Source organism: Diadema antillarum, unplaced genomic scaffold (genome assembly GCF_040938485.1).
Source record: "Diadema antillarum isolate AM-2024a unplaced genomic scaffold, OU_Dant_1.0 scf00000060, whole genome shotgun sequence".
Classification (NCBI taxonomy): Eukaryota; Metazoa; Echinodermata; class Echinoidea; order Diadematoida; family Diadematidae; genus Diadema; species Diadema antillarum.
Window position 1 is genome coordinate 878,570 of NW_027270949.1, and position 27,221 is coordinate 905,790.

The 27,221-nt window shown below is 40.0% G+C and overlaps 1 protein-coding gene across 1 annotated transcript; it reads right to left on the bottom strand.

The window, feature by feature from the left end:
- Positions 1 to 358: 358 nt before the first annotated feature.
- LOC139716012 (uncharacterized) lies at positions 359 to 27,221 on the bottom strand. The gene is given in 11 exon segments (XM_071627570.1): positions 359 to 370; positions 1,329 to 1,577; positions 5,635 to 5,735; positions 6,237 to 6,382; positions 7,221 to 7,385; positions 8,063 to 8,201; positions 9,787 to 9,984; positions 9,987 to 10,826; positions 15,254 to 15,397; positions 26,452 to 26,771; positions 27,208 to 27,221. Coding segments are annotated over 11 exon segments (2,328 nt in total).

The window sequence follows — 27,221 nt, forward strand, 5'->3', positions numbered from 1 at the left end:
TCGACTGTAGTGAATGTAAAAGATGATATCACCATATACTTAATCTACATAACTTCACAACGTTTATAACAAAGCTTTCCATTCTAGAGATGTCATTTGTAAATATATTATACGCAGTTTGACTATAGTAGCTGATCAAGATAACATACAACTCTAAATCTTCATAACAAATTCCAACTTTACTTCTCGACATAAAGTTCCATTTTGAAAATGAAAGACTAAGAAAGATATCTAAGACATGTATGTAATACATAACATTATATCAGCAACCACTATAAAGTTCGACTCCAGATTGCTTCTTGCATAGTTTATAAGAGAGGAAAAAATTCAGCCCCTTAATTATTCGTTAAAGTAGGGTCTACTTCCGGTCCTACAGAATTTAGAGATGGGAGTGGGGTGTTGAAGGAGAATTGGCAGAAGACACTACCTCCCCACCCCACCCCACACACACCCTTTTGTTCTCTTTAGACCAGATCTTCTCAGCCAGTGGGCCCCGAGATCCCGCAGGAGGGCCGCCATGTCTTCCCATAATAAATATAAACAAGGTTTGTATTGATCTACACATGTAACTGAGCCTCCAGAAACTTAGCAGGAGCCAAAGTGGACCTCCGGCTGTAAAAGGTTGAGAAGCGCGGCTTTTTTAGACCGTTCCGGCCTAACAGCAAATTCGCCATTAGTGCGGTGACCCATCCGCGCATGCGTATGCTGAATGCATGATTGCGGCCGCGGCGGGCGCCAGCCGGTCGAATTATTAATTATATACAAATGATGCACAGGATAGAGCGTGTTAGTGAAGGTGCGAAATAATCCTGTGCATCATTTGTTTTATAAAATGGGTCGAAAACTAACAGCATTATTCACGTACCTTTGTGGGTCAATACCAGTCAGCTACATGTAGCACTCGCTCAAAAGTCAAGATGTCCGAAGATGTTCGTCCCAAACATTTACGCATGTCGCATTCGGAAATCTCGCACATAGGTACTGTACGTACGTATAAGAGTATACGTACGCCATACGTGTTATGCACAAGAAAGACCGCCGGCTGTTGTGGCAGCCCGAACTAGAAGTTGTTTACAGGATTGACAGCGCGTATAGTAGCGCGTGACGCACTTGTAACAACTGATTGAGTGCGCACTGCTAGTGTAAACATTGTGACGTACGTCAGGCCGTGCATTTACTGAGAAATTAATGCACGCACACGTGACTCATTTCAGCGCTTCCAATTGGCTACATTCTTGAACCCATTTTATAATGCATTCTACTACGCCTACGCGCATGGGACACAGCAGTAATGGCTGATTATGCTGCCAGGTGGAATTGGTCTATACCATCTCCGCGGGGTCGTGCTTGAGCTCGTGTTCGAGGAAGAGTTGGACCCACTCCAGCAGGCGGAGTTTCCGGGGGACCTTCAGCTGAGCCCAGCCCCCGCTCGATGATTCCAGGAGGTGGACCCTGAAGTCGGAGAAGGCCTGGCTGTCGACGAAGAAGACCCGAGGCGGACCCAACTCGTTCGACTCTCGGCAGGAGTCGTAAGCACTCGCTGCGCTTCGGAGATTTGCGTCGAATTCGGCGGTAAACTGCACGAGACATGAATTATTAGATTGATTAATATCTACTAAGATTTATAACGAGTGAGAGATAGATAAGTACATGTAAACACTTTGCATGAATATATATATATATTTTTTCACACACATATATTTGATATATGCCCTATGTATAAGAGAGTGGAGTCGAGCTCTGTTTCGAGCTCACTATCCTACGACTTAGTATATATGTATAACTGTATATATATATATATATATAATATGTATAATGATATAATATGTATATATACATGTATATAAATACATATATATACAACACTATACGCAGAGAATCTTTCAGGGCCCTGTTTCATAAAGCTGTTCGTAAAGTTACGAACAACTTACGAGCGACTGGTGATGTGCTATACTTATCAGAATTTCCATAATTTAGCACAAGAACAAATTACCAGTCGCTCGTAAGTCGTTCGTAACTCTACGAACAGCTTTATGAAACACCCCCCTGGATTGATGAGCTTTATTAAAGACCCTCTACCTAAACGGAATCAATACGGAATCATAATACCACCTCTTCACATCACCTCATCCACCACAATCAATGGTCAGAAATTGATATTTATGGGCAATTGTAAGTATGTATGTATGTAAATATATTATGTGTTGTAGCTGATTATTTGAATTATTGGGAAGTATTGAGTAGATGTTGGATGAATGTGTATTATATAGATACAGATGAGTAGAGATAATTCAAATGTGAGTATATAATAGATATTTTATTGTTTGTGATGGTTAGAATATTGTTTAGTTAGATAGGAATTGAGAATTTTAAGTAGCGATTTAAGTAAATGTATGTAGATATAAAATATGTAATGTATTAATGTATATGTATTATTGGGAAGGTTGAATTGTTGTTAAAGTAATGTGGGTGTATGTAAGTAGGTATTTGGATTAATAGATCTATGTGTATGAATAATTTATGTACGCGGATGTGTATGTATGTATGTATCATAAGAAGTGTATTAATATGTAGAAATTGTAATTGTAAATTGGAAGTTTTTCTTATATTGTCGGATGGTTAAAAAACTGAGCATTGGTAGTTTATGATTGATCAAATGAGAACGAGCTTCAGTACAGAAAGCCCCCCCCCCCCCCCCCCCCACACACACACACAAACACATATAAGGTACACCCGGTCATAACTTTTGCACAGACAACATCACAAGACCGCACTCAGCACCAATACAGTAAGTTTTGTTCCGAGATTGTATTTAGTAATAGTATATTCGGTTTTTTTTTTTGGTTAAAAATGTGTTGTTATTGTGTATGTTTTGTATCTATTGGTAGGTTGATTATATTTTGGAATGTATAATATCAAAGGTTAGTTAAGTTTAGTATGATTTTATATCTAGGTTGATTTTGCGCATACGTTGTCGTCATTGACTGTGTAGATCCTGAAGAAGGGCATTTCGCCCGAAAGCTTGATTATTAAGGGGTGCAACCCAACATCAGCCACGTCTATGTGCACGTTTTGCTGCCAACATATTAACCGTCCTTGTACCGCCTCGCCATGTTCTGGTTAAATCCTTTGCTGTAACTATTATATATATATATATATATATATATATATATATATACATATATTATATATATATATATATATATATATATATGTGTGTGTGTGTCTGTGCGCGCGCGTGTTTGTCTATTTCTCACTCTGTCTCTCACTGTTCTTAATAATTATGTACAACATACATTATGACACTATGTTTGTTATAATAACATTATGGCTATTTATACAACACCTCAGAATGATGTCGAATTGTGATTGGCCAAGAACATGTCACATGACATTCAATAGAAAATACCTATCAAACTCATTGAGAGTGACAGCCATACAATAGGCCCCTGGCATGGGCCTATAGCACGGCTCGGAGGTACTATAGCACGGCTTCGCGGGGGGCTACTAATGCATGGCCGCTCACAGAGTTCTGTGGCTCACACCCGTAGCAAAGCGCCAGCAAACTACATTGTACAGTGTACGTGCTGGCCGGCTGCGCTGCGCTGCCGGTAAGTCTCACAGACCAGGCGCGGCGGAGTACTGCAACGTTAACGTGTACGCGCAGTTACTTTACCTAGCTAGTTGCATGTATCGCGGCCTGTATACACCTAGCGGTACTGCTGTGTTTTTACTTTTGACTCTGATCTGCTACGTGGACCACAGTGATCCCAACATCAAGACTTCATTTCAAGTTGAGAAACCGTAATTTGATTATTTTTCTGTGTTTTTATACAAAATCATTTTCGGAAATAGACAAAGTCTAGACCTACTACTAGATCTACCGACATCTCAGATCAACCTAACAGTCAGGCCTAACTCGATCTAACGTTAGCGTAGAATGGGTATAGACCCTGCGGAGTTCGTGATTCCTGTGACTGTGTGGTCGAATCATGACGAGTGTTTGAAAGCAGTACACAGGGTGGTTTACAATTCTCTGCCTAATTGTTACATTTATTTTTGGGCCTTCCTGAGTTGGCGGTCACTAATTTTGTATTGTGATTGTGGACAAGGTGTTGTATAAAACGAATAATTTATGATTTTGTTCGTGCATTGGGGCACGTAATACCGCACTCGGCGCGAGATTCGCCACTGGTCTATTCAACGCGGCGCTACGCGCCTTGTTGAATAGACCAGTGGCTCATCTCGCGCCTCGTGCGATATTCGTGCCCTATGCACTCACAACTCATAAATTATTCGTATAATGATTTATGGTATGATGATATCAGCAAACGCACCTAATCAAAGTAATTATTTCAGTGTAAGCGGTTCACCCACCAAGTGAACTGTGAAGGAGTTGATCTCATAGTATTACCAACTAACATATTATCATTACGTGTTTGCGTTACTGGCAGCACGCCATCCATATCATGGTAAGTAGATAGCATCAACTGCATGCTTTGCTGGAATGTTCAAGTTGCCTCGACTGAAGGTTGTCAAAGTTATCCAACGGAACAGTGAACGCTTTGTCAAAATCAGACAAAAACAACTCACTAATTTTAGAACAAACCCTGTTGAAACAGATGTAAACTTTGATATTGGAAGGGGTGATGATCATCTTCCTTTCCTAATAAGTCTGTCAATGATCTTTGCAAGAAGTATGAATGAAGAAATACCTACTTTAGAATGTCTTGAACAGTCTTTGAAAGTCTTTCAAACGGAACAGTGGACTCTTCATCTAAAACCAGACAATAATAACTGTCGTGGAATTTAAAACAACCTCCGACCTGCTGAAACAGATCTACTTATAATATTGGAAGGGGTAATGATGTATTCTCTTCATAAATCAGTCAGTGATCTATGCAAGGAAATTGAATTAAGAAACACCTACTTTGGGATGTCTGTAACCTTTAAGAAATCATAAGAGTTTTGAATTTACAACTAAAGAATAATTTGATGCAGTTAGGCTTTTTGTTTCAGTGTCATTTAGAAAATAAGACCAATGATGAATGTTTATATGCAGATAAATGGAAGACCTTTCACGCAATATCACCGTTTATACCTCGGCATCATACTACAGGCGTACTTCACGGCAAAGCCAAATTTGACAAAATTTGCATGAAGTGAAAATCTGAAGTCTTAAAAGGTTGCATTTACCTGTTGCAAACGTCACGAACTTTTACATGGTTAAAGAAAAATGTCTGTCAACATTTGTGTGAAATCTTACTGTAAAATGCCTCAAGGGTTTTTGAAAAGAAATGAAAGATTAACCTTAAGTTCCTCGACAATACGTTCTCTCTTGTCCCGAGAACAACGCTCGATTCTTTATTTATTTACTTATTTTTATTTATTATTACTATTTCTTTTTTTTTTTTTTGGGGGGGGGGGGGGGGCAAATAGATTCACTGGAAATTCATAGTATTCTTCCCCCCCCCCCATTATAAAGAACTTGGCAGTTTTATCACACTGAGGAAAGGACTGAACTGCCTACCTCTGCAATACATCAGCTTATGAAAGGAATCTAAATCTAATGTTCAGGATTGCAAGAGGAACAAACGAACTTTTACACAACAACATCATAAACCACAAGCTCACCTGTTTGCATTGATCTGCGCGCGTACCGAATTCTGACCCTTTGGACACAGCGAGCTCAACGAATATGACGTAGTACATACTATGTGAAGGGGTTTTCTCATCTGCAATAAAAGAAAGGGAAACCCATATTCTGTAATAAGGAACACACACAAAAACTCAATACAACATTTGATGACTGCTTGACATACTAGTACCAGTATCCCTCGATTTCCATGGATAAAGAGCGCCACCATATTACAACATGTTGATCGGAAGTCCGTTTTTGCCAAAACGACATACATTTCGTAATAAAAATGCTCAGTTTGAAATGAAACGCTACGAAGAAAGTTGCAGAATTAAACAAAACCTGCTTTTGTTTTGCTTGTCATTGACCGTGAATACAAAAGCAATGAAAAACAAAAGATATCAAGGAAACTCCTAAAAGAAACAGTTAAGACGGACCAAGTAGCCTACAACAAACAGAAAACAACATTGCAATGATTTCTCTACGTGTGTCCTTCAAATAAGTGTCGGTATAGCTGCAGCTTTAATGATCGAACGATATTGATTGAGTATTTCTTGTTAGATAAATAGAACTAAAAATACTGGAAGTACAGGCTTACTCATAGCTTCATCCACCAGAGCCCCATCGGCGCAGACGTATTCAACCAGTTGAACGCCCTCAACGTTGTCTACTGTTTCCTGTAGTGCCCTGGTGACTGCCACCTCTGATGTCTTCTCTGATCTTAGGTTCATCAGCTCACCGATTCTGTGTATTCAATGGACAAAGTTTTACAACGAGTGGATAGTAGATTAAAATGGTGACACTGGTCCTGCAGCAATTGCTCCGGTCTTATTTCCTCCAGGGACTTAGGGTTAGGGTCGGGGTTGTGATGGGGTTTTAAATTTAGTTCGATGTGAGGATTAGGATAAGGGTAAGGGTTACGTTTGTGTGTAGGTTTTATATTTGGTTTAACGTGCAAATATTTCATAGCCGCATTGCCTCAATAACCACAGGAGCAAATGACATGGAGCCCATTGAAATATATTGCTCAAGTCAGGATCATATTGCACGAATTGAACACGAGTGCAGCACAGGTGAAAAGATACAGCAACAAGTAATGTTTTCTATCCTGTATGTCACATGGAGATAAAAGCCAGACGAGTGCTGTAAGTCCTATATGATAGCAATCAACCAGAATATTGAGAAGGATATTTGGCATAAACGGTATCATCACTTCCAAAGGAAAGCCATTTATGCGGAAGTCGTATTGAAATTCAACAGAAACAAATATGGGTAAAACTATATAACACCGTTCAATACCATAACAAACACAACAAAATATCTTCGCTTATTCATAACAGAAATAAATTATACAAGTGTGTGTCTTTGAAAAAGAGCTGGAGTGAAATCCCACATTTTAGATGTATAGTGCACTCCCGTTATAACGAACACGGTTATAACGAAATTCCGGTTACAACGAAGTGAAGATTCAGGGCGCAACTTATGTTGTCCACGCACTGTGTTTTCATAGTTTATTTGTTCGGTTATAACGAAAGAAAACTGCCTGTCCCGAGGACTTCGTTACGACGGGAGTCCACTGTACCTGTACTGGAACTGAAAGACTGGAGACTGGTTGAAGAAGCCGGTGATCTTGACGACATCGCCGAGCCTGTAGCGATAGAGTCCGTCCTTGTTGGTGATCACGAGTTCGTAACACTCTCCCTTCCGGACTTCTCCCATCAACAGAGTACCCGGACACTTCTCGTCGCTGCGCGGTCAACCGGAATGAAAATAGGAAACGACAAAAGACAAAATTACAAAGAATATACTACAATGCAATAATGCTCATTATAAAGATAACATTGGTAATATACGTAATAAGCATAACACTTTTATACTACTGCAGGTATTCTCAATCTGCTACTAATGATTTATCTCGATGTTAACATACGTTTCTTCTTTAATTGGAGCGGGATGAAGTACACAGTGATACAAAATACATAGCGACGTCACATGATGACTAAATTTTGTGTTTTCTAGTTGTCTGGGTTGAATCATTGAGGAATATCTGTCCAGAATGACTTGTAGCGAGAAATATCTGGAGATCGTTGTCCGGGAAGAAACATATCACTTTAGGAGAGAGAGAGAGAGAGAGAGAGAGAGGGGGGGGGGGGGGGAGGGGGAGGAGTGATGTCAAGTGATTTTCAGAAGGGAACTGATTCCTACCAATAATACCGATAATCGGCTGGTATGAACTCATAGAACGGTTCATCTTGGATGCAACTTTTGGTGACAATAATCATTAAGGCACTATGTCCAAAATGATTTGTAACAAGAAGTATCTAGAGATCATTGTCCGCGTAGACTCATATCACTACTAGGAGAGAGAGAGAGAGAGAGAGAGGGAGCGGGGAGGGAAGGAGTGAAGGGAATATTGGTTCCTACCAATAATCGGCTGGTATAAACTCGTAGAACGGTCCGTCTGGGATACACATATACTTTGTCTGACCGTCATCCGGGAATTCACAGGCGAAACCAATCAATCCCTCCGTACTGACGTAGTACCCCGAGAAGATCTTACGGTCTGGGAGGAAACACATCATGGAATGATTTTACAATTTATCTAACTTCTAACTTGCATTTCGTTCAAATATGCCTCAACTTCTTTATAATTGATTAGTTAGTGGGATACAAACATACCCGAGTCTGCCAATGGTTGTTTTATCATGGCTTTTACTCAAAGACTCTAAGTAACGGGTGATTATTTACTTCGATTAATATTTATGTGTTAATCAGCTCAGTTTATGTGTAAAACAACTCGACAAAGAATCGTTGTGTATTGAAAGTAATTTGTTAAGTGTATTTTCCGATAATATTGTAAAGCGCATTAAGGAACATTCATTTGATATATGCGGTATAAAAATGTCATTATTATCATTATTACTTTCATTATTATTATTGATTTGAACTCATGCATGTCATATTACGTACAATCTTACATGTAACACTACATAATAGACTGTGTCATATAATATGAACCTGTATAAAGAGGAAACTTTTATGTCATACAGTATGTCTTTACTTTAACGTATAATAGGCATATTCTTTTGTCTTGTGTATAACGCATAATGTACGGGAAGGTGTTATAACTAATTACTAGCACTTGGTTACTTAATGTTGATTCACATTCCAACTTAAGTCTGAAAATCAATCATGAGAAGGAATGTGTTGTAGTAACTTCTAAATTTGGTTATCTAATCGTCCAATCATACAATTCAAATTCAATTCAAATGATATATTTTATTTCCAATAACACATGTTATCGATACAGATTCGACAACAAAACAAAACGTGCAATGTATTACAATAAAAAGAATATACATATATGAAACTAATTATTCAAAATGATTGCGTTAATGGAAAAGAGGGACCAACGTAGAAGACAAGCTTTTAGGAATGTGGGCCACTCAATACAGGTAGACCACAGAACCTGAAACTTTTCCATCTCTATTTTTTCGCTTCACAACCACCACGGAGGAGGCAGCATTAATCTCTTTTCTTAAGATAACGTTTCCTTTCACGTTATTGATAACAAATAGTTTTTAATCAAATGAACCGAACAGTAATATTTCCTAACTCATGCAAATTACGGCATATCGCTTCTTTCAGCGAAATGCAATTTAGTTGCCAAAAAAAGTTGATTTAAGTGAATCAAATATCTACACACCATCTACACAGCCGTTTTGATCTTTTGGAGTCCATGTTTTTCTTTTGCTTATGTCTCAATGAAAACCATTTTAAAAATAGCTTTGCTATTTGTGAGTATGGATGATGTAGCAACCTCGTGCAATGTGACAATTTCTGTCTGTGGTGAGATCATACAAAGAGAGAATTTCTGTTAGTACGTGACCAAACACATCTAAAGGCTTTGAAGTATTTGCCTCTGCATCACGCACATCATCAGTTGACGCTCTTGATCATCATTATCACATCAAATCTTGATTCTTAATGTTCGTTTGCATTCCATATGTCAATGAAATCTCAAGAATTATAAATATCATACATGTGTCCTTGTGTTATGCTAATGTGTGCCCTTCTGTCTGTCTGTCTGTTTACGTGTAAATTTAGAATGATACGCAGGAAATGATGACTATAAGAAGGTGACTTACCGCCAATGTAATATTTTAATCGTCGAGTGAAGGTCTGCATTGATCCACTGGTAATTCCATACAAAGCTATCAGACGAGGCCACAGTCTCGGCACTATGTTCTCGAATCCCATCCGAAATTGTCGCTCCACTTCGTTGGCCCGGTCGGGCATTTTCACCAGGCGTCCACTCAGTTCTTCTCTTTCTTTGGCCGAGAGGCCTCCAGGTTGTCGGACAGGGTGCCGTGCCGGATGTCGTTGACCAGCATGTTCCAGGAAATCTCCAGAAAGCGAACGAAGATGTAGATAGTCGATGCGAACGGTGCCCAGATCGAGCCCAGCTGTTCGTCTCGCAAAGCAAAGAGGGCGTGGACGTACATGGCCGTCGGCTCATGGCCGATGTCGAATCCAACGAGGGGCGTGGTGAACATCAATTCCTTGACGTCGTCCCCGATGACGAAGGTTGTAAGAGGCCCAGTGGGAATGCCTCCCTTGGAGATACTGGTTCGTGAGGCCGTCAGCAGCGAAGCGTTCATCTGCAGCGTTAGAGAGTTTGCCACGCCGTGCCGACTCCGTAGCACGTTCGTAATAACTGTCGCGCTCGTTGTCAATTCCTCCAAACACTCATCACTGATTGGGAACTGTTTGGAAATGCCAGTCGTGCCAGAGGTTTTCCCCAGAATGCTTGGTTTATTGTGCGTCATCACTCCGATCTCGCCATTGGCAACACGCTTAATATATCCCGAGTAATCCTTGTACGTAGTCAGCGGATGGCGGCGCATAAAATCCTCCACAGAGCGAATGAATTTGAACTGCCGCGCTCGGCCGTAGATCGTATTTTCGTTTGCGCGAATTCTTTGCAGGAGCACAGCTGTCTGCTCCTCGGTGCACCTGTGCGTCAATTTCTCGAAAGTCCTCCACCTTCGCCTCCACGTCACTTTGTAATACCAGAAGAGGGCATACTTCAGCATAATCGTGCTAACTGGAATGAGCTGACTGCATGGAAAGCTGGCGATGTGGAACGACATGCAAGCCAGTCCTAACGACATGCCGATACCCCATCCTGCAATGGTAAACAAGATCGATCACCTTTGGAAGTGACTGAATCTTACAGACATTGAGGAATACAAGTTAAGATATCTTCATGCGTAATTGTTTCGTAACTGTATCTACGCTTTGTATTGATTGGAAGAAACAATCCCAGAAATACTTCTGATAAGAAAAAAAAAACCCACATCTTTTGACTTTAATGCCATGCCTTCTCACAAGTTTACTTTGAACTGGCCTGCGGTCACACGAACGAATCATTCTACAGTAGTTGATCGACTACAACGGAGAGGAACCAGTGTGACGATTTTACGACTTGCAAATATGTTTGCATTAATGGTAGGCCTACCCTTAGATTCCATGTTCAAACTATGACCCGAAGTTACATATCGATTTATGGCATGTACAGCACCGTAAAGAAATCCCCCTCTATCACAAACTTGACTCTGCTTCTCCATTCTTTCCATAAAACCCCTTCTCTTCTGGTATGGCCTCTTGTCCACAAAAGAGCTGCTCTCCTATAAGATAAATCCAGGAAGGTGGGAAGAAACCTCCCTGATAAATCGCAGCTCATGCCTTTTCCCAGTTGGTGATCTGTCACTTGGTCCATTCCCACATCATCCAACAGCCATTTAGTCTCTGCCCGTTATGGTTTAATCCCGTTTGGTCTACAACCAGTTCGTCGATTGACCATTTAGTCCAATTGCCACTTAGCCTCATTACCAGTTGGTCTACTTCCAGATGGGATTTATGGCCCATTTCGTCGAATACCCACATTACATTAGACAACAAAGTGGGAACAATCCAAGGAGACAAACTTTGCAATTAGACCATCTGGTCATTACATGAAATAATAAATAGCCAAACTGGACATTTAAAGACCAAGTAAGGCTTAAACAAAACAGGTATTAGACCAAGGATTAGACCAAACGGGAATTAGACGAAATTGATAGTAGACCAAATGAGTTTAGCTGTAGTGATGTCAAAGCTACGGGGAACGAACGGGCGGCAATGGGTTACTACCTTTTTTTTATTTTTTCACGAGTATGTAATCTCATTTAAGGTTTTTTACGTGCTTTATTCCGTAGTGAATAGATGTTGCATTTTAGGAATGCTGTAAATCAACCAAGTGAAGCAGCTTTTTATTTGCAATGGTAAGACTACTGTTTGTTTACATAATCCTGTTGAAGCCAAACGGGTGGTTGCGTTAGATGAATGTCCGTCATGACTTGCATTGGCATTGCGGCCGTCAAATTATGAGTTTTCACATTGATTTTTGTGATCGACATCATTCAATAATCATAGAGCACGTGGTTTAAACTTTGGTAAAACAAAAAGTTAACCATGGTTTAATAACCACTGTTCTTATGCTATCATACAAGGTTCCCTGGTTAGAAATTCTAGAATATGGTTTTTCTGCACTCTATATCTGATCAGCATGAAACTACGGTTGAAACCATTGTTAAAATAACCACTTTTTCAACCGTGGGTAAACAAAAGTTAAACCACGGTTTTATAACCACTGTTCTTATGAGCTATCATACAACCATGGTGAAAATCATGGCTTTTTAACCGCCTCTTCACTATCATGAAACCACGGTTCGGAGAACCAATCAATGTTTCATAACCATCCAGTGGCGTATCTAGGGAAAACGGCGCCCGGGGCAAGCACGAAAATTGCGCCCCTAATTTCTGAGAAAGTGTTCAACCCCAACCCCATCCCGGTAGGGACTTTAAACCAAATCCACATGATGCTTTTTCAAGCATTTAAAAGGGATCTTTTGAGGATGATTTAAATGTAATGAATTTTGATAGATTTTGGCGAGCGAGCGCAGCGAGCGAGCCGAAAATTTTTGTATTTCAGCTTACAAAACATGGAATTCTTGTCATTTTTTGCTTACCTAATCTTACTATTCTAATCAAGATATAGTAACAGCCTTATAGATAACGATTTATACCAACAAACTGAGGACTTTAAAAAATACTCTAAATTAGTGCGCGCGAGTGAGCTGCAATTTGTATATGGCTGTCCTCGTCATCATCACGTATTGTTCTTATCTTTTTTATATAAATTTTGGCGAGCGAGCACAGCGAGCGAGCCAAAATTTTTGTATTTCAGCTTACAAAACATGGAATTCTTGTCATTCTTTGCTTATTAAATCTCACAATTATAGTGACGACCTTATATAGATAACGATTTATACCAACAAACTGAGGACTTGAAAAAATACTCTAAATTAGTACAAGCGAGTGAGCCGAAATTTGTATATTTCTGCGTCATCATTACGTTTTTTTCTTATCTTTTTTTTTTTTTTTTTTGCGCCCCCCTTAACCGTATGTTCGAAACCGTTGGCGTCGTCTTTTGATCCAATCGGCGATCGCTTCAGAACGAATGAAATTGCAGTCGCTGCTCGGTGTAACATTTTGCCTGCTAAATATAAAATGACATGTGTGAACACAATAGACACTGTCATTTTGTCATCATCACGTTTAGTTCTTACCTTCTTTTTTTACATAAATTTTGGCGAGCGAGCCGAAAATTTTTGTATTTCAGCTCACAGAACATGTAACTTTTGTGTGAACACAATAAACATTGTCATTTTGTCCGCGTCATCATGTTTTGTTTTTATCTTGTTTGATTTGGATTTCTGCCCCCCCCCCCCCCCCCCCCCCATTCTCCCTCCCCCCTTCCGGGCGAGTTTTTTTGTTCCCTTCTTCTTCTTTTTTTTTTTTTTCTTCTTCTTCGTTTTTTTCTTTTTTTCTTCTTCTTCTTCGTTTTTTTTTGCGCCCCCAAGGAGTGGCGCCCGGGGCACGTGCCCCCCTTGCCCCCCCCCCTAGATACGCCACTGTAACCATCCTTTGCACATCACACTATGATAAAACCATGGTTCAAATCCTGGTGTAGCTATGACCATCGTTTTCCTTGCTAAAATGGAATTTGAACGATTGTTTAAAACCGTTGTTTTCACACTTTCGTTAAACCACTGTTAAAGTCATGGTTATATAGCCTAACCATCATTTTTTAACTATGATAAAACCATGGTTAATATCATGGTTAATAGCCATCGTTTTCAACCTTTGTAAAACGAAAGTTTAACCAAGGTATTATAACTAGTGTTTTTGTGCTATCATAAAACCATGATGAAATCATGGTTTTACAACGATGGTTTTCAACCTTAGTAGAACGAGAGTTACACCATGGTTTCCTAACCATTGTTTTTATACTATTGTGAAACCATGGTTACAACCATTGTTATATCATTGTTATTTTTACCAAAATAGAACGATAGTCTTGTTGTGGTTTTCTCGCCATTGTTTTTTTTAATTTCTTAAAACTGTGGTATAACGATGATTTTTTAACCATGGTTTTAAAACACTTTCATTAAACCACTGTTAGAGCCATGGTTATATAACCATCATTTTTTAACTATGATAAAACCATGGTTAATATCATGGTTAATACCCATCATTTTTAACCTTTGTAAAACGAAAGTTTAACCAAGGTATTATAACTAGTGTTTTTGTGCTATCATAATACCATGGTTAAAATCATGGTTTTATTACTATCTTTTTTACACTATCATAAAACCATGAAGAAATCATGGTTTAATAACGATGGTTTTCAACCTTGGTAGAACGAGAGTTACACCATGGTTTCCTAACCATTGTTTTTATACTATTGTGAAACCATGGTTACAACCATTGTTATATTATTATGTTATTTTTACCAAAGTAGAACGATGGTTTTGTCGTGGTTTTCTCACCATTGTTTTTTTAATTTCTTAAAACTGTGGTATAACAATGATTTTTTCACCATGGTTTTAAAACCATCGTAGAATGAAAGTTTTATCATGTTATCATAACTATGGTATTTTAACAATGGTATTACCACACTTCCGCCACACATTTACCATGGATATGAATTAAAAATCATGGACTACCATCGATCCATTGTAAAACCGTCCATAACCATGGTTATACCATGGTTACGGTTGTAAAACCATGTTGTTTTTTTTTTATAAAAGTGGTGATAGACGAACTGGAAAGTAGACCATCTGATAGTAGACCAAGTGGTAATAAGCCTCAAGTCCCAGTTCACCCTGGATGGCGGGACCCGTAAATATTAACTGCAAATGCCAGTAGTGCACTCCCATTATAACGAACACGCCTATAACGAAATCCTGGTTAGAACGAATTAAAAATTCAGGCCGCAACATTATCCGCTCTACTTTGTTATTGTTTACTTGTTCGGTTATTACGAAATTTTGATATAACGAAAGAAAACCTCCAGCCCTATTGAGGACAATTCGTTGTAACGGAGGTCCACTGTACTAATACTCGATGATTGTGGCAATCGACAACCAACGTTCGGTGACAACTATCTATATTCATGCCCTGCGCCATTATCACCAAAGAGAAACATATCTTCCCCATGGTACTTACCGATCACCACCTGCGTAGAGTAATGTTGGAATCGCCCGCTTGTAACCAAGACAGCTGCTTGGCCGAGGCCAAGAAATACGCAAACTATTCCTGTGAATAAAACAGCTTTTTGCCCCCTCATCTTGGCGGCAAACTTCCGGCACACTTCGGGCAAATGCATAGTGACACAATATCTACATTTCGCTCCGGAGCACCTGAGAGGTATATGTCTCCCACACTTCCAGTCCCTGCTCGGTAATTTCTCCTACATGCCGCAAAGGTTTGCCGACGGATTTTTTGGTTGGAAAATGACAAATCTTGCCGAGAGTGTTATTGATAATGATGAAGACCTTCCACAGAGTTCAAACGCAATTACGACGTACTGTTGACTGACTGTAGCAGACTATAACTAGAGAAGAGCAGTGTGGCTTCACATCGCGGGTCATCCGTATCCCACCCACCCATCCCCGATACACGCCCGTGGACTTTGGACTCCCGTGGCTTCAAATATGTTTGTCTTCGTGTACGCCAGCCCATGTACGTTCGCCGGCAGTTCTCCTCCCGAGCCTCTGGACCGTGCGCGTCTGTTGAACCCACCCTCTATTCAAAAGTACTATCGTTGTCTCTGTATTGTGTATTCATATCACGCACTGAACTGTGATGGCATGCAAAAATGTATGATATATTGGGGAAAAAGTCTAAGGTAAATCAAAGGATCGATTAAAGACAGGACGGGACAAAAACAGTTTTTTAAAGTTTGACCACTTTGCGAAATGTTACTTCTAACAGCTTGTCCTGCTTCCAAACAAGGAATAACATGAGAAACAGATTTCAGGTATCTCTGGGTCAAAAGTGACCTCTGTCCACCGATTTTCAGTGACCACACCCATAAAATACACAAATTCAGTGACAAAAACAGGAAGAGGAGCCCTTTAATATTACATAGAAGGGATATAATCCCGAATAGAAGTAAAGTTAATTGCAAAAGTTAATATTCACTAGACAAAGTCGAAAAGAATCTATTGAATATGCGAATGATACGGAAAAAGAAATATAATATCCTAGTTAAGAGTGTAGGAAAACATTTAATGTTCTCAAACAGAATAACAAAAAGAAGAGAAAAGAAAAGATATTTTGTTGCCCAGAAATTTCAAGCCCTATGCATTGGTTTTTCATCTTTGTCACCGGTTCTTGAATGCTGATTTGGAAATGGTCCAAGTCTTCCAGGAAAGTTAAGATGAATAAATTATATCAAGCACAGTTCATGAAATAAAAAGAATAAAAAATGATATTCTACAAGGTAGTCTACTCAGACTTTGATAACGAATTAACATTTTCTATACCAACATTTTCACTGATTTGTTGATATTATGATAATCCTAGTAACAACATTTTCGTTCGTTTCGTTTGACATTGATTCGCATTGAATGGCACTAACATAAATTAATATACTAATAATTATTTATTACATGAATCATTATAAATGATGCAAATATAACGAATGGCTGGACAATTGAGAGCTCAGAGTTATCGAGAAATAACTTTATGAACCCCCCCCCCCCCATAACTTCTTGGGGGAAAGTCTGTCCAAAGCACACCGTGATGTGGATTTCAGTATATGCTGAGAAGGTATGTACGCAGGTAAATGGCACTTGTGACGGTTTGAAAGCAATTGGATAATTCAATCAAAACTTAGGAATTCCTGACGCCTCGCTTGGCTGCATCTCTCTGAAAAGTCCAATGTTTTGGTGTTCCCAAATGTGCCAATATCAGCGATTTACGTGCTTGATATAATTGTATGATACGCCCACATGACATATATTTTTTTATCGTATTGTAAGTTGTCATCATAAATGACATTAAGTGAAATTAAAAAAAAAGATACATCATGAACAGATCATCTTTTACAGGATTTTGTCATGCAATATTACTTTTAGTGCTGCAGTGGTAGACAAACGTAGCAATTATGTTTAATCACAAGAAAAAAAAAACAAATCAACTAGTAATGACAATTTCGTATATACCAGTTAGGTATGGACAAAGTATATTTGAATTTTGAGCCTTTACCGACACTTTAGCACGAAGAAAAACAAAAACACTTACAGAGAAATGACAGTGCAAGTGTATCTTTGTTATTGCATTTGACGTATGATATTCTACTTCACATAACGTTTTCAAAAGAACATGGGCGTCACCAGGGGGGAGGGGGGGTGCGTTGGGTGCGAACGCACCCCCTTCAGGCCCTAAAAAAATCGCCACTTCAGTCTGCGAGCGACTTCAACGCCGGACGCTAAATAACAAATCTTGTTTTTTATTGTTTTATTTTTTTCATTTTGCACCATGCAGGGACAAAAAAATTCGTGGGCAAAAAAAAAAAAAAAATCGCACCCTGGGTTCTGGCAGCACTGATTTTAGACATACCTACTAGTATTCTACAGTGTTTACTATTTATCGACCGTACTGTACATCCGTACGGTACGGAGCACGTACACGTTTGCATGTACGTGTGCTACTTAGAAGTATGTGGGGTCTATGTACAGCACGTTACTTCTAACCAATCCATATTGATAATGCGAACCTTAGCCTCATAAAAAAAGAACGGAGGAGCAAGTATATCATTTTGCCCTCCCCCTCCCGTGATTCCAGAGACGAGAAGATTTTCTTGCTTTTTTGACAGAAAAAAAAAGTTGCCCCCATAAAAACATTGGAGGGGTAAGCATATCATGATTTTGCCCCTCCCCCATAATCAATAATTCCCAAGATGAGAAGATTTTTCTTTTTTGCTTTATGACAGAAAAAAAAAGTTGTCCCTATAATATTGGAGGGGCAAGCGCACCATTTGCCCCACCTCACATAATCATAATTCCCGAGATGAAAAGATTTTCTTGCTTTTTTGTTAGAAATCTGTCCAATTATTTCATCCAAAGTGTGCACCAGGTGGCAGGTTGCTGAATTTCAATTCTAAAAAAGCAAAGTCTCCCTGGTGTGGGAGGGGGATACCCCTTCCCACACCCTCCCCCGTTCGGTCTATTTTCCATGGACTTAATACATCTATAGATTGACAGATTTACAAATGTTTCATCGAAAGTGTGCACCAGATCTGTCACTTAACTTTATAAAAATTCAAAAGTTCCGTCGTGGGAGAAGGGATATTAGCTCCTTTCAATTAACCCTTTCCCACTGGCATAGCAAAGGGAGGGGGGGGGGGATGGAAATGTCGCCCCCCCCCCCCCGATTTTGACCGGGGATTTGGAAGGCGAAAAAAATATATAATCGAATATGGGAGAGGTATCTTGCCACCCTCCCATTGCCTTGTCCCTTCTATAGACTTAGTATACTATGGGGAATGACAATTTCCGAATTTTCCACAAAAAGTGTGCTTCAGATCGCTTTATTTCAATTCTAAAAACTCAAAAGATCCGTCGAGCGGGAGGGAGTATCCCCTCCCACATCCTCCCCCTAAATTCGTGTACCTCACTATACTTTGAACATACACAGAAGTGATGCACACTCGGAATAAGAGCCATTGACACCTCAATGAAAAAAAAACCAACTATTTGTTTAAATTATTATTTTTGGGAGGGGGCTGGAAAAAATTTCAGGTCTGAAAATACAAAATCACCTTCTTGTGAGAGGAGAAATGCCCCTTATATACACCCTCGTGTGCATGCTTTTTCTGTTTGATTGCTTAAGAGACAACGTTCATAATATTCATTGTAAGAATTGATACAAGAAGTTCATTTAAATTATACCATTTTATAGGCAAATTGTTCAATAATAATTTACATCAAAATGTACTACTAGCTTAAACAAGTGGGACTGTTTCAAGTTGATAAAACACGCAAAAACCTGCATCAAATTGCACCATTTACAACATCAAAATGCAAAAAGTTCTCACCATGGGAGGGGGACACCCCCTCCCACACCCTCCTCCCTCGGTCATGCCGCTCGCTCCTGCTTGGTCGTGTTCATGATATTCATATAAATATTAAAACAGGACGTTTATTGGGATGATACTATTTTATAGACAAATTGTTCAATAATAATCTACATCAAAATGTGTGCTGCTACCTTAAACAAGTGGGACTGTTTCAAGTCGATAAAACAAACAAATACATGCATCAAATTGCGCCATTTACAACATCAAAATGCAAAAAGTTCTCACCGTGGGAGGGGGGACAACCCCCTCCCACCCCCCCCCCCCCCTCGTTCGCTCCGCTTGCTCGGGCTCGGTCGCGTTCATGACATCTGTGTGAGAATTAATACAAGAAGCTTATTTAAATGATATCATATGGGCACATTGTTCAATAACAATTTACATCAAAATGTACTGCTACCTTAAACAAGTGGGACTGTTTCAAGTCGAGGCAAATACATGCATCACATTGCACCATTTACAACGTCAAAATGCAAAAAGTTCTCACCGTGGGAGGGGGACAACCCCCTCCCACACCCTCCCCCTCGCTCGCTCCGCTTGCTCGGGCCCGGTCACGTTCATGAAATCAGTGTAAGAATTAATACAAGAAGCTTATTTAAATGATATCATATGGACACATTGTTCAATAACAATTTACATCATTATGTTTGCTACCTTAAACAAGTGGGACTGTTTCAAGTCGATAAAACACGCAAAAACCTGCATCAAATTGCACCATTTACAACATCAAAACGCAAAAGTTCTCACCATGGGAGGGGGGCACCCTCTCCCACACCCTCCCCCCTCGCTCACGCCGCTCGCTCCTGCTTGGTCGTGTTCATGATATTCATATAAATATTAAAACAGGACGTTTATATGGATGATACTATTTTACAGACAAATTGTTCAATAATAATCTACATCAAAATAAGTAGTACCTTAACCGAGTGGAACTGTTTCAAGTCGATAAAACAAGCAAAAACATGCACAAAATTGCACCATTTACAACATCAAAATGCAAAAAGTTCTCACTATGGGAGGGGGACACCCCCTCCCACACCAGTCCCCCCCCCCTTGCTCACTCCGTCGCATACTATTAAAACACCCAACCCCCCACCCCAATAAAAAAGATGAAATCCTAGCTACGCCGATGCCCTTTCCCCGCTTGATTTCCCTTAAAAACACTAAAAGTCTGGGGATTGAGAGCTTTCTAAATTCCAAATGTCTGTCCAAAAAACTCGTTACATTAAATGTCAAAACGCACCCCCTTGAAAAAAAGCTGGTGACGCCCCTGCAGAGCCATCTATGATGCAAAGGCGAGGTTTATATTGTTAGCTTATAGTATCAACTTGAAATGAGGAAAACTAAGCAGGGGCGTCACCAGCTTTTTTCCAAGGAGGGTGCGTTTTGGACACTTAAGAGACCTTTGAGATTTTTTTTAAATCAGATTTATTGGTTCCTGTGTCATCATGTACATTTACATAAATCTTACTCAACACTATACATTGTTCATAATGTGATTGTATACATACACGAATCTTCGCTATGAAGGACTATGCGGGGGGTACGATTATGTGACGGTGTGAGATCCTCGGCGAGGGAGGGACATTTTGACATTTTACAGTCCCAAAACTGCCGTTTGCAGGTGCTGGTATATTTTTTCGCTTTGGAAATTAGGGGGGGCACTGGGCCCAACTGCTGCCTGCTGCAATTACTGGCAGTAACATCAGGAGAATGGCATAACGATTAAATGCGAGCGAGCGAAGCGAGCGAGCTTGAACATTTTTGACATATTTTAGTCCCCAACTGCCATTTGTAGCTATATTTTTCGCTTTGGAAATTAAGGGGGGCACTGGGCGCAACTGCTGGAAATTACTGGCAGCAACATCAGGAGAATAACATAACAATTACATGCGACCGAGCGGAGCGAGTGAGCTTGAACATTTGGACATTTTATAGTCCAAAAACTGCCGTTTGGTACCTATATTTTTTCGCTTTGGAAATTAAGAGGAGGGGCTCAATGGGGCGCAACTGCTGCCAATTATTGGCAATAACATAAGGAGAATGGCATAACGATTGAATGCGAGCGAGTGAAGCGAGCTAGCTTGAAAATTGTGACATTTTACAGTCAAAAAACTGCCGCTCGTAGCTATATTTTTTCGCTTTGGAAATTAAGGGGGAGGGGGCGCACCGGACGCAACTGCCGGCAATTATTGCAGTAACATCAGGAGAATGGCATAACGATTAAATGCGAGTGAGCGAAAGCGAGCGAGATTGAAAATTTTGACATATGTTAGTCCCAAAACTGCCATTTGTAGCTATATTTTTCGCTTTGGAAATTAAGGGGGGCACTGGGCGCAACTGCTGGAAATTACTGGCAGCAACATCAGGATAATGACATAACAATTAAATGGCGAGCGAGCTTGAACATTTTGACATTTTACAGTCCAAAAACTGCCGTTTGGTACCTATATTTTTTCGCTTTGGAAATTAAGGGGGGGGCCGCAACGGGCGCAACTGCTGCCAATTATTGGCAATAACATAAGGAGAATGGCATAACGATTGAATGCGAACGAGTGAAGCGAGTGAGCTTGAAAATTGTGACATTTTACAGTCAAAAACTGCCGCTCGTAGCTATATTTTTTCGCTTTGGAAATTAAGGGGGGGGGGGGGGGGGGCGCACCGGACGCAACTGCTGGCAATTACTGGCAGTAACATCAGGAGAATGGCATAGTTGTAATGCGAGCGAGCGAAGCGAGCGAGATTGAAAATTTTGACATATTTTAGTCCCCCAAACTGCCATTTGTAGCTATATTTTTCGCTTTGGAAATTAAGGGGGGCACTGGGCGCAACTGCTGGAAATTACTGGCAGCAACATCAGGAGAATAACATAACAATTAAATGCGAGCGAGCTTGAAAATTTTGACATTTACAGTCCAAAAACTGCCGTTTGGTACCTATATTTTTTAGGTTTGAAAATTAAGGGGAGGGGGTGCAACGGGAACAACTGCTGCCAATTATTGGCAATAGCATAAGGAGAATGGTATAACGATTGAATGCGAGCGAGTGAAGCGAGCGAGCTTGAAAAATTGTGACATTTTACAGTCAAAAAACTGCCCGCTCGTATTAGCTTTATTTTTTCGCTTTGGAAATTAAGGGGGGGCACCGGACGCAACTACTTTATAGCAATTACTGGCTGTAACATCATTACAATGGCATAACGATTAAATGCGAGCGAGCTTGAAAATTTTGACATTTCTACAATCTAAAAACTGCCGTTTGTAGCTATGTTTTTTCGCTTTGGAAATTAAGGGGGCGCACCGGGAGCAACTACAATTTGTACTAGCAATTACTGGCAGTAACATCAGTAGAATGGCATAGTGACTAAATGCGAGCGAGCGGAGCGAGCGAGCTAGAAAATTTTATCATTTTACAGTCCCAAAACTGCCGTTTGTATAGCTATATTTTTTTTCGCTTTGGAAATTAAGAGGGGGTGGGGACGCCCGGTGCGTCCCCCTCCCTGGATCCGCCACTGGTATATAGTCAATGATGTCGGTTTATGTTCATGATTGGGGGGGGGGGGGGGGGGGGGGGGGGAGGGGGGATGACCATCGAGGGGGGGCGTCGAAGTGACCAAGCAGCTGAAAGATGTCCAAAATCTGCACTTTAGAGCATCCCCTAATTGTTTGTGTGTTTAGTGTGTGTGTGCTGTATGTGTTTTATATACATGTACATGGGGAAAGTTAGGAAACAACCTTTGTAAGAGGTCAAGTCTTATTATTGCCAATGCAAGGCATTTTAATATAGACTAGTATGTAAAACAACACTGCAAAATTAATGATCTAGCTTTGATACACTGCGCACATCCTGATTATATTCAGAATGCCAACCAGGAATCACGCTGAATCAGTATCTTTTGTCGGCTCCGGGCTTTTTGAACAATGTTTCACACTATACGCCTCTTAAATTATGGTTAAAAGAAATCTTAGAAAAATATCTTATTTCGTGATCACCTTTTCATGTCGATTTCAAAAGCAGTTTACTATCCCTTAAATTACGGTTTTGGTAAGTTTTTTTTGTTTCGTTGTTGTTGTTGTTTTACCAGCGGGATGGGGGGGGGGGGGGCACTTGCCCCCCATGCCGCCCCCCTCCCCCCCCCCCCCCCCCCCCCCCCCCCCCCCGTATAGTTACGCCACTGAGTATCCCCCTCTCACGCGACGGAGCTTTTGCATTTTCAGAATTGAAATTCAATAATCCGTTGCACAATGAGTGAAATACCGTACGGATACAGTACGGTCGATAGATAGTAAACACTGTAAAGGAACATCAGTGCTGCCAGAGCCCGGGTGCGATTTGTGTGTGTGTGTGTGTGTGTTTGTTTTGTTTTGTTTTTGTCCCTGGTGAAAAATAAAAAAAAATGATAAAAATAATAATAAAAAACAATTATATTTAGCGTCCGGCGTTGAGGTTGCTCGCAGACTGATTTTTTTTTTTTTTTTTTTTTTTTTTTTTTTTTTAGGGTCTGAAGGGGGGTGCGTTCGCACCCAGCGCACCCCCCCTGGTGACGCCCATGCTAAGAGAGCACATGCTCTACAAGCTGAATCTAAACATGCACATAGATTTCAGCAAGACCAACCAAATAGCTAAATGTCGATTCCTCTCCCTCCAACATCCAATTTCACTAAAGAGTATAATTGACTTATATCAAATATATGTTAATTTTGGTCTAATGTCTATTTTCAATAACCGCTGGAATACGCTAGCTTTACCAGTGTTTTTCCCAAAACTAACTCACTATTAAAGAAAAGAAGAAAGATGTATTCATTTCATAATGCATCTAAACATGCCTCTGTCTGTCTGTCTATTTTTCTTTCTTGTCACTGCTAGTGCCATATAATTATCAAGATATTAACAAACCAGCAAAAAAAAAAGTAAAATCAATGAACATTAAGTATGACAGTGACCAAAATTGACAAAGAAACGCTTGACATTTCATTGATTAAGACTGTTGTAATGCCACGTTATTTCAGTGAAGTGATTTCAATAATCCCCAAACTTCCAGAAGCCGTCCTGATTGAATGTTTGCCATTTCCAACTTTAAGTCATGCTATTCACGTATGCAAACCCTTCGCGCACGCACTGATGTATCAACGTGGGTGAGGATAATGTTCTGTCCTTCCGTTAGTATCGCCAAATATCCTGGAGTCTTCGATTGCTCGTCACACGCTGGAGGGAGACGATATGAAAGAATAATGATGCTCAAGAGAATAACAATGTTATAGACACCAGGGGCAGGTGCTTCTTCAGCAAAGCGAAACTGCTCGTGCATGGGATTCATTATTCCAAACTACCCGGCATTACCCCGTCTTCTCACTTCCTTGGCAGGATCGTGAGGGATACGGCAGTGAACATTACAAATTTGAACCAATATCATTTAGGGCCTGCAGCGGCCGTTGCCATATAAAACTGAACGGTGTCATCAGTCACCACGTCAATAAGAAGAACGTACCTAACAGACATGACAGGCGATCATTATAAAACTCACTTATATTGTAAGAAAAGCTCGAAATGAAAAACAAGGAGTGAATTAACAGGGAATTTACCTTAAATTTTTGAATGCAGAGAATGTAGAAACATCAATGGCACTAAATCATCAGTGAAGTTTGAGGAGAAATCGGAGAATTCATTGAAATATTATGATTTTTTTTAAAATTTTAATGAAATGATCTCGTTTTTAAGGTTTGGGTAAATCTAGAATATTTGAACATAACTATACTATCATGCTATTTTCGTAGAAGTTGATGAAAGAACATTTGACCTACCTCTTAAAGGGATGGTACAGTATTGGTGGAGATGAGAATTGGGCTCTTTACTTTTTGCGAGATACCAAGAAACACTTATGATATAATAGAGAGCATATCATTTTTAGAGGAATTCAAAGTTATTTGATGAAAATCGGGTTTGGAATGACTGAAACATCCAAAAACAAAGTAAAACAAAGCGATCGTAATAAAGTGTGGGTCCAACACTTTATTAGAGTCACTCTTTTTCGGATATCTCAGCTATTTTAAAACCAATTTTCATCAAATGAATGTTGAATTCCTCATAGAATTACAAGCTCTTTCATATTTCATAAGAGGTTTCTTATTATCTCACAAAAAAATGTTAGAAACCTGAAATTAGGTCTCAACCAAAAACTATACGATCCCTTTAAAGTGGCAAGGGGATAATAATGATACTTTGACATAATTATGTCAAAAGAAATGTATGTAGTTTATAAAAATACTGCTGCTGCCCAGCGATGGCGGCACCGCATTTTATAAATAGGCCTACATAACTGTTGAGCAATCATAATTGTCCGATTTCTTTCGTCCGCCACCCAATATATGTGACGTCATGACTTTTTGTTTGTCTGGCTTCATTTCTTTAATACAACGCAGCGGGAACATGTAGACCTATAGTATTTGAGCTAGATTTGTGGCTATGCAAAGACCACGTAACGATGAAGGTTGACTATTTTCATTCTTACTACACACGCAGGCCTACTTGTTATTCAGTTTTTCTCGACCAGACTTGATTATAAAGCGAGGACATAAGAGTTGGGTGGGGAACTCAAAGCAAACACAACTCTGTGTCCCGATATAATACGAGGAATCAATCAATAGAGTAACAAAGAAGGATATTGCAACTCAAAATCATACATAAGCAGCGATGTGGAAACACACACATACACACACATATAAACACACGCACGCACGCACGCAAACACACACACGAGATACACACACACACACACGCACACAGATATTATACATTACTTGAGCACTATATTCACGGAACGACTTTAAATGAGACAAACGCCGGGCAAGAATGCTAAATGAGCACGTTGGATTTACACTCTTTGCTTTCAAGGAGGTCACGAGTTCGAGTCTTATTTGATGTATATGTGGCGGTTGAAGGGTGATAAAGACGATGTGTTCTAAGAAATGTGCTATCGTACGCCAGAGGCAAGACGTGTTAAATAACCCATGCACGTCAAACATATCAATTGTAAATATCTCCTTTAACACAAATATACAATAGCCATGTACATATGAATTTGTGTGTGTGCGCGTATGTGTCACACACACACATACACACACGCACACACACACACACATGAAATAACGCATGCATTTTTTTTAATGTATTTTTCATGGACATGGCCAATAAACATTTACCTCGAAAGATTGAGTTCCATTGAATGCTACTGAAATGGGGGGGGGGGGGGGGGGGGGGGGGTGGAATCATGACAAATTCTCACCTGGCATAGCTGCGAATTCATCGCAATCAAGACGGAATATGCCCGAGTCTTCGGGATACCTGCACAGCCAGTCGCCTGATCTCTCCGCTGATTCCCAGGACGTTCCGTTCGGACTTTGCTTTGGTGTCCAGCAACAAGTGCAGTCCAGCCAGATCAGTTTGTCGCTGCCGCATTTATCATTCACCGCTTCGGCCAGCCCAGCGAGGAAGGAGTGACCAAGGGCAGAGGGAGCATGCCAGCTCTCCACCGCCGACACGAGGCCTGCGCGTCCGGGTAGGTCTTGGTCCTGCAGCTGATGGCTACCGGGTTGAAGCTGGCGACTGAGGGACACAAAATCCAGAACGGAAAGGACGATACGTCTCTGGTGCTCTGTCTTATCTTTCTCCTCAAGTTCACGCACATCCAATTTGTACACGCGAAAATCTCTCTCATCTCTACATAAAATATTATATGAATTCAATGAATGCAGATTTTAAAGAAAATCTAGCGAGAGTTAATCGGAAAATTATAAGACGTCACAATTGACTATATTTGCTATATATTCCTTCACTGAGAAAAGTGAACATAAATTGAATTGAATTGAATATAGATAGAACATATAGAAATAGAACATACTAGTAAATATAATATACAGAATCACTCTTGACTTGTATGTGTAACACAAAATTGTAGCAAAACAATTAACACAAACTTAAATGTTTTGTTGTTAAAATTAATCATTCACAAATTAGATTGAAAGTGCTTTTAAGTGCTTACCGTACCCCGCCCAT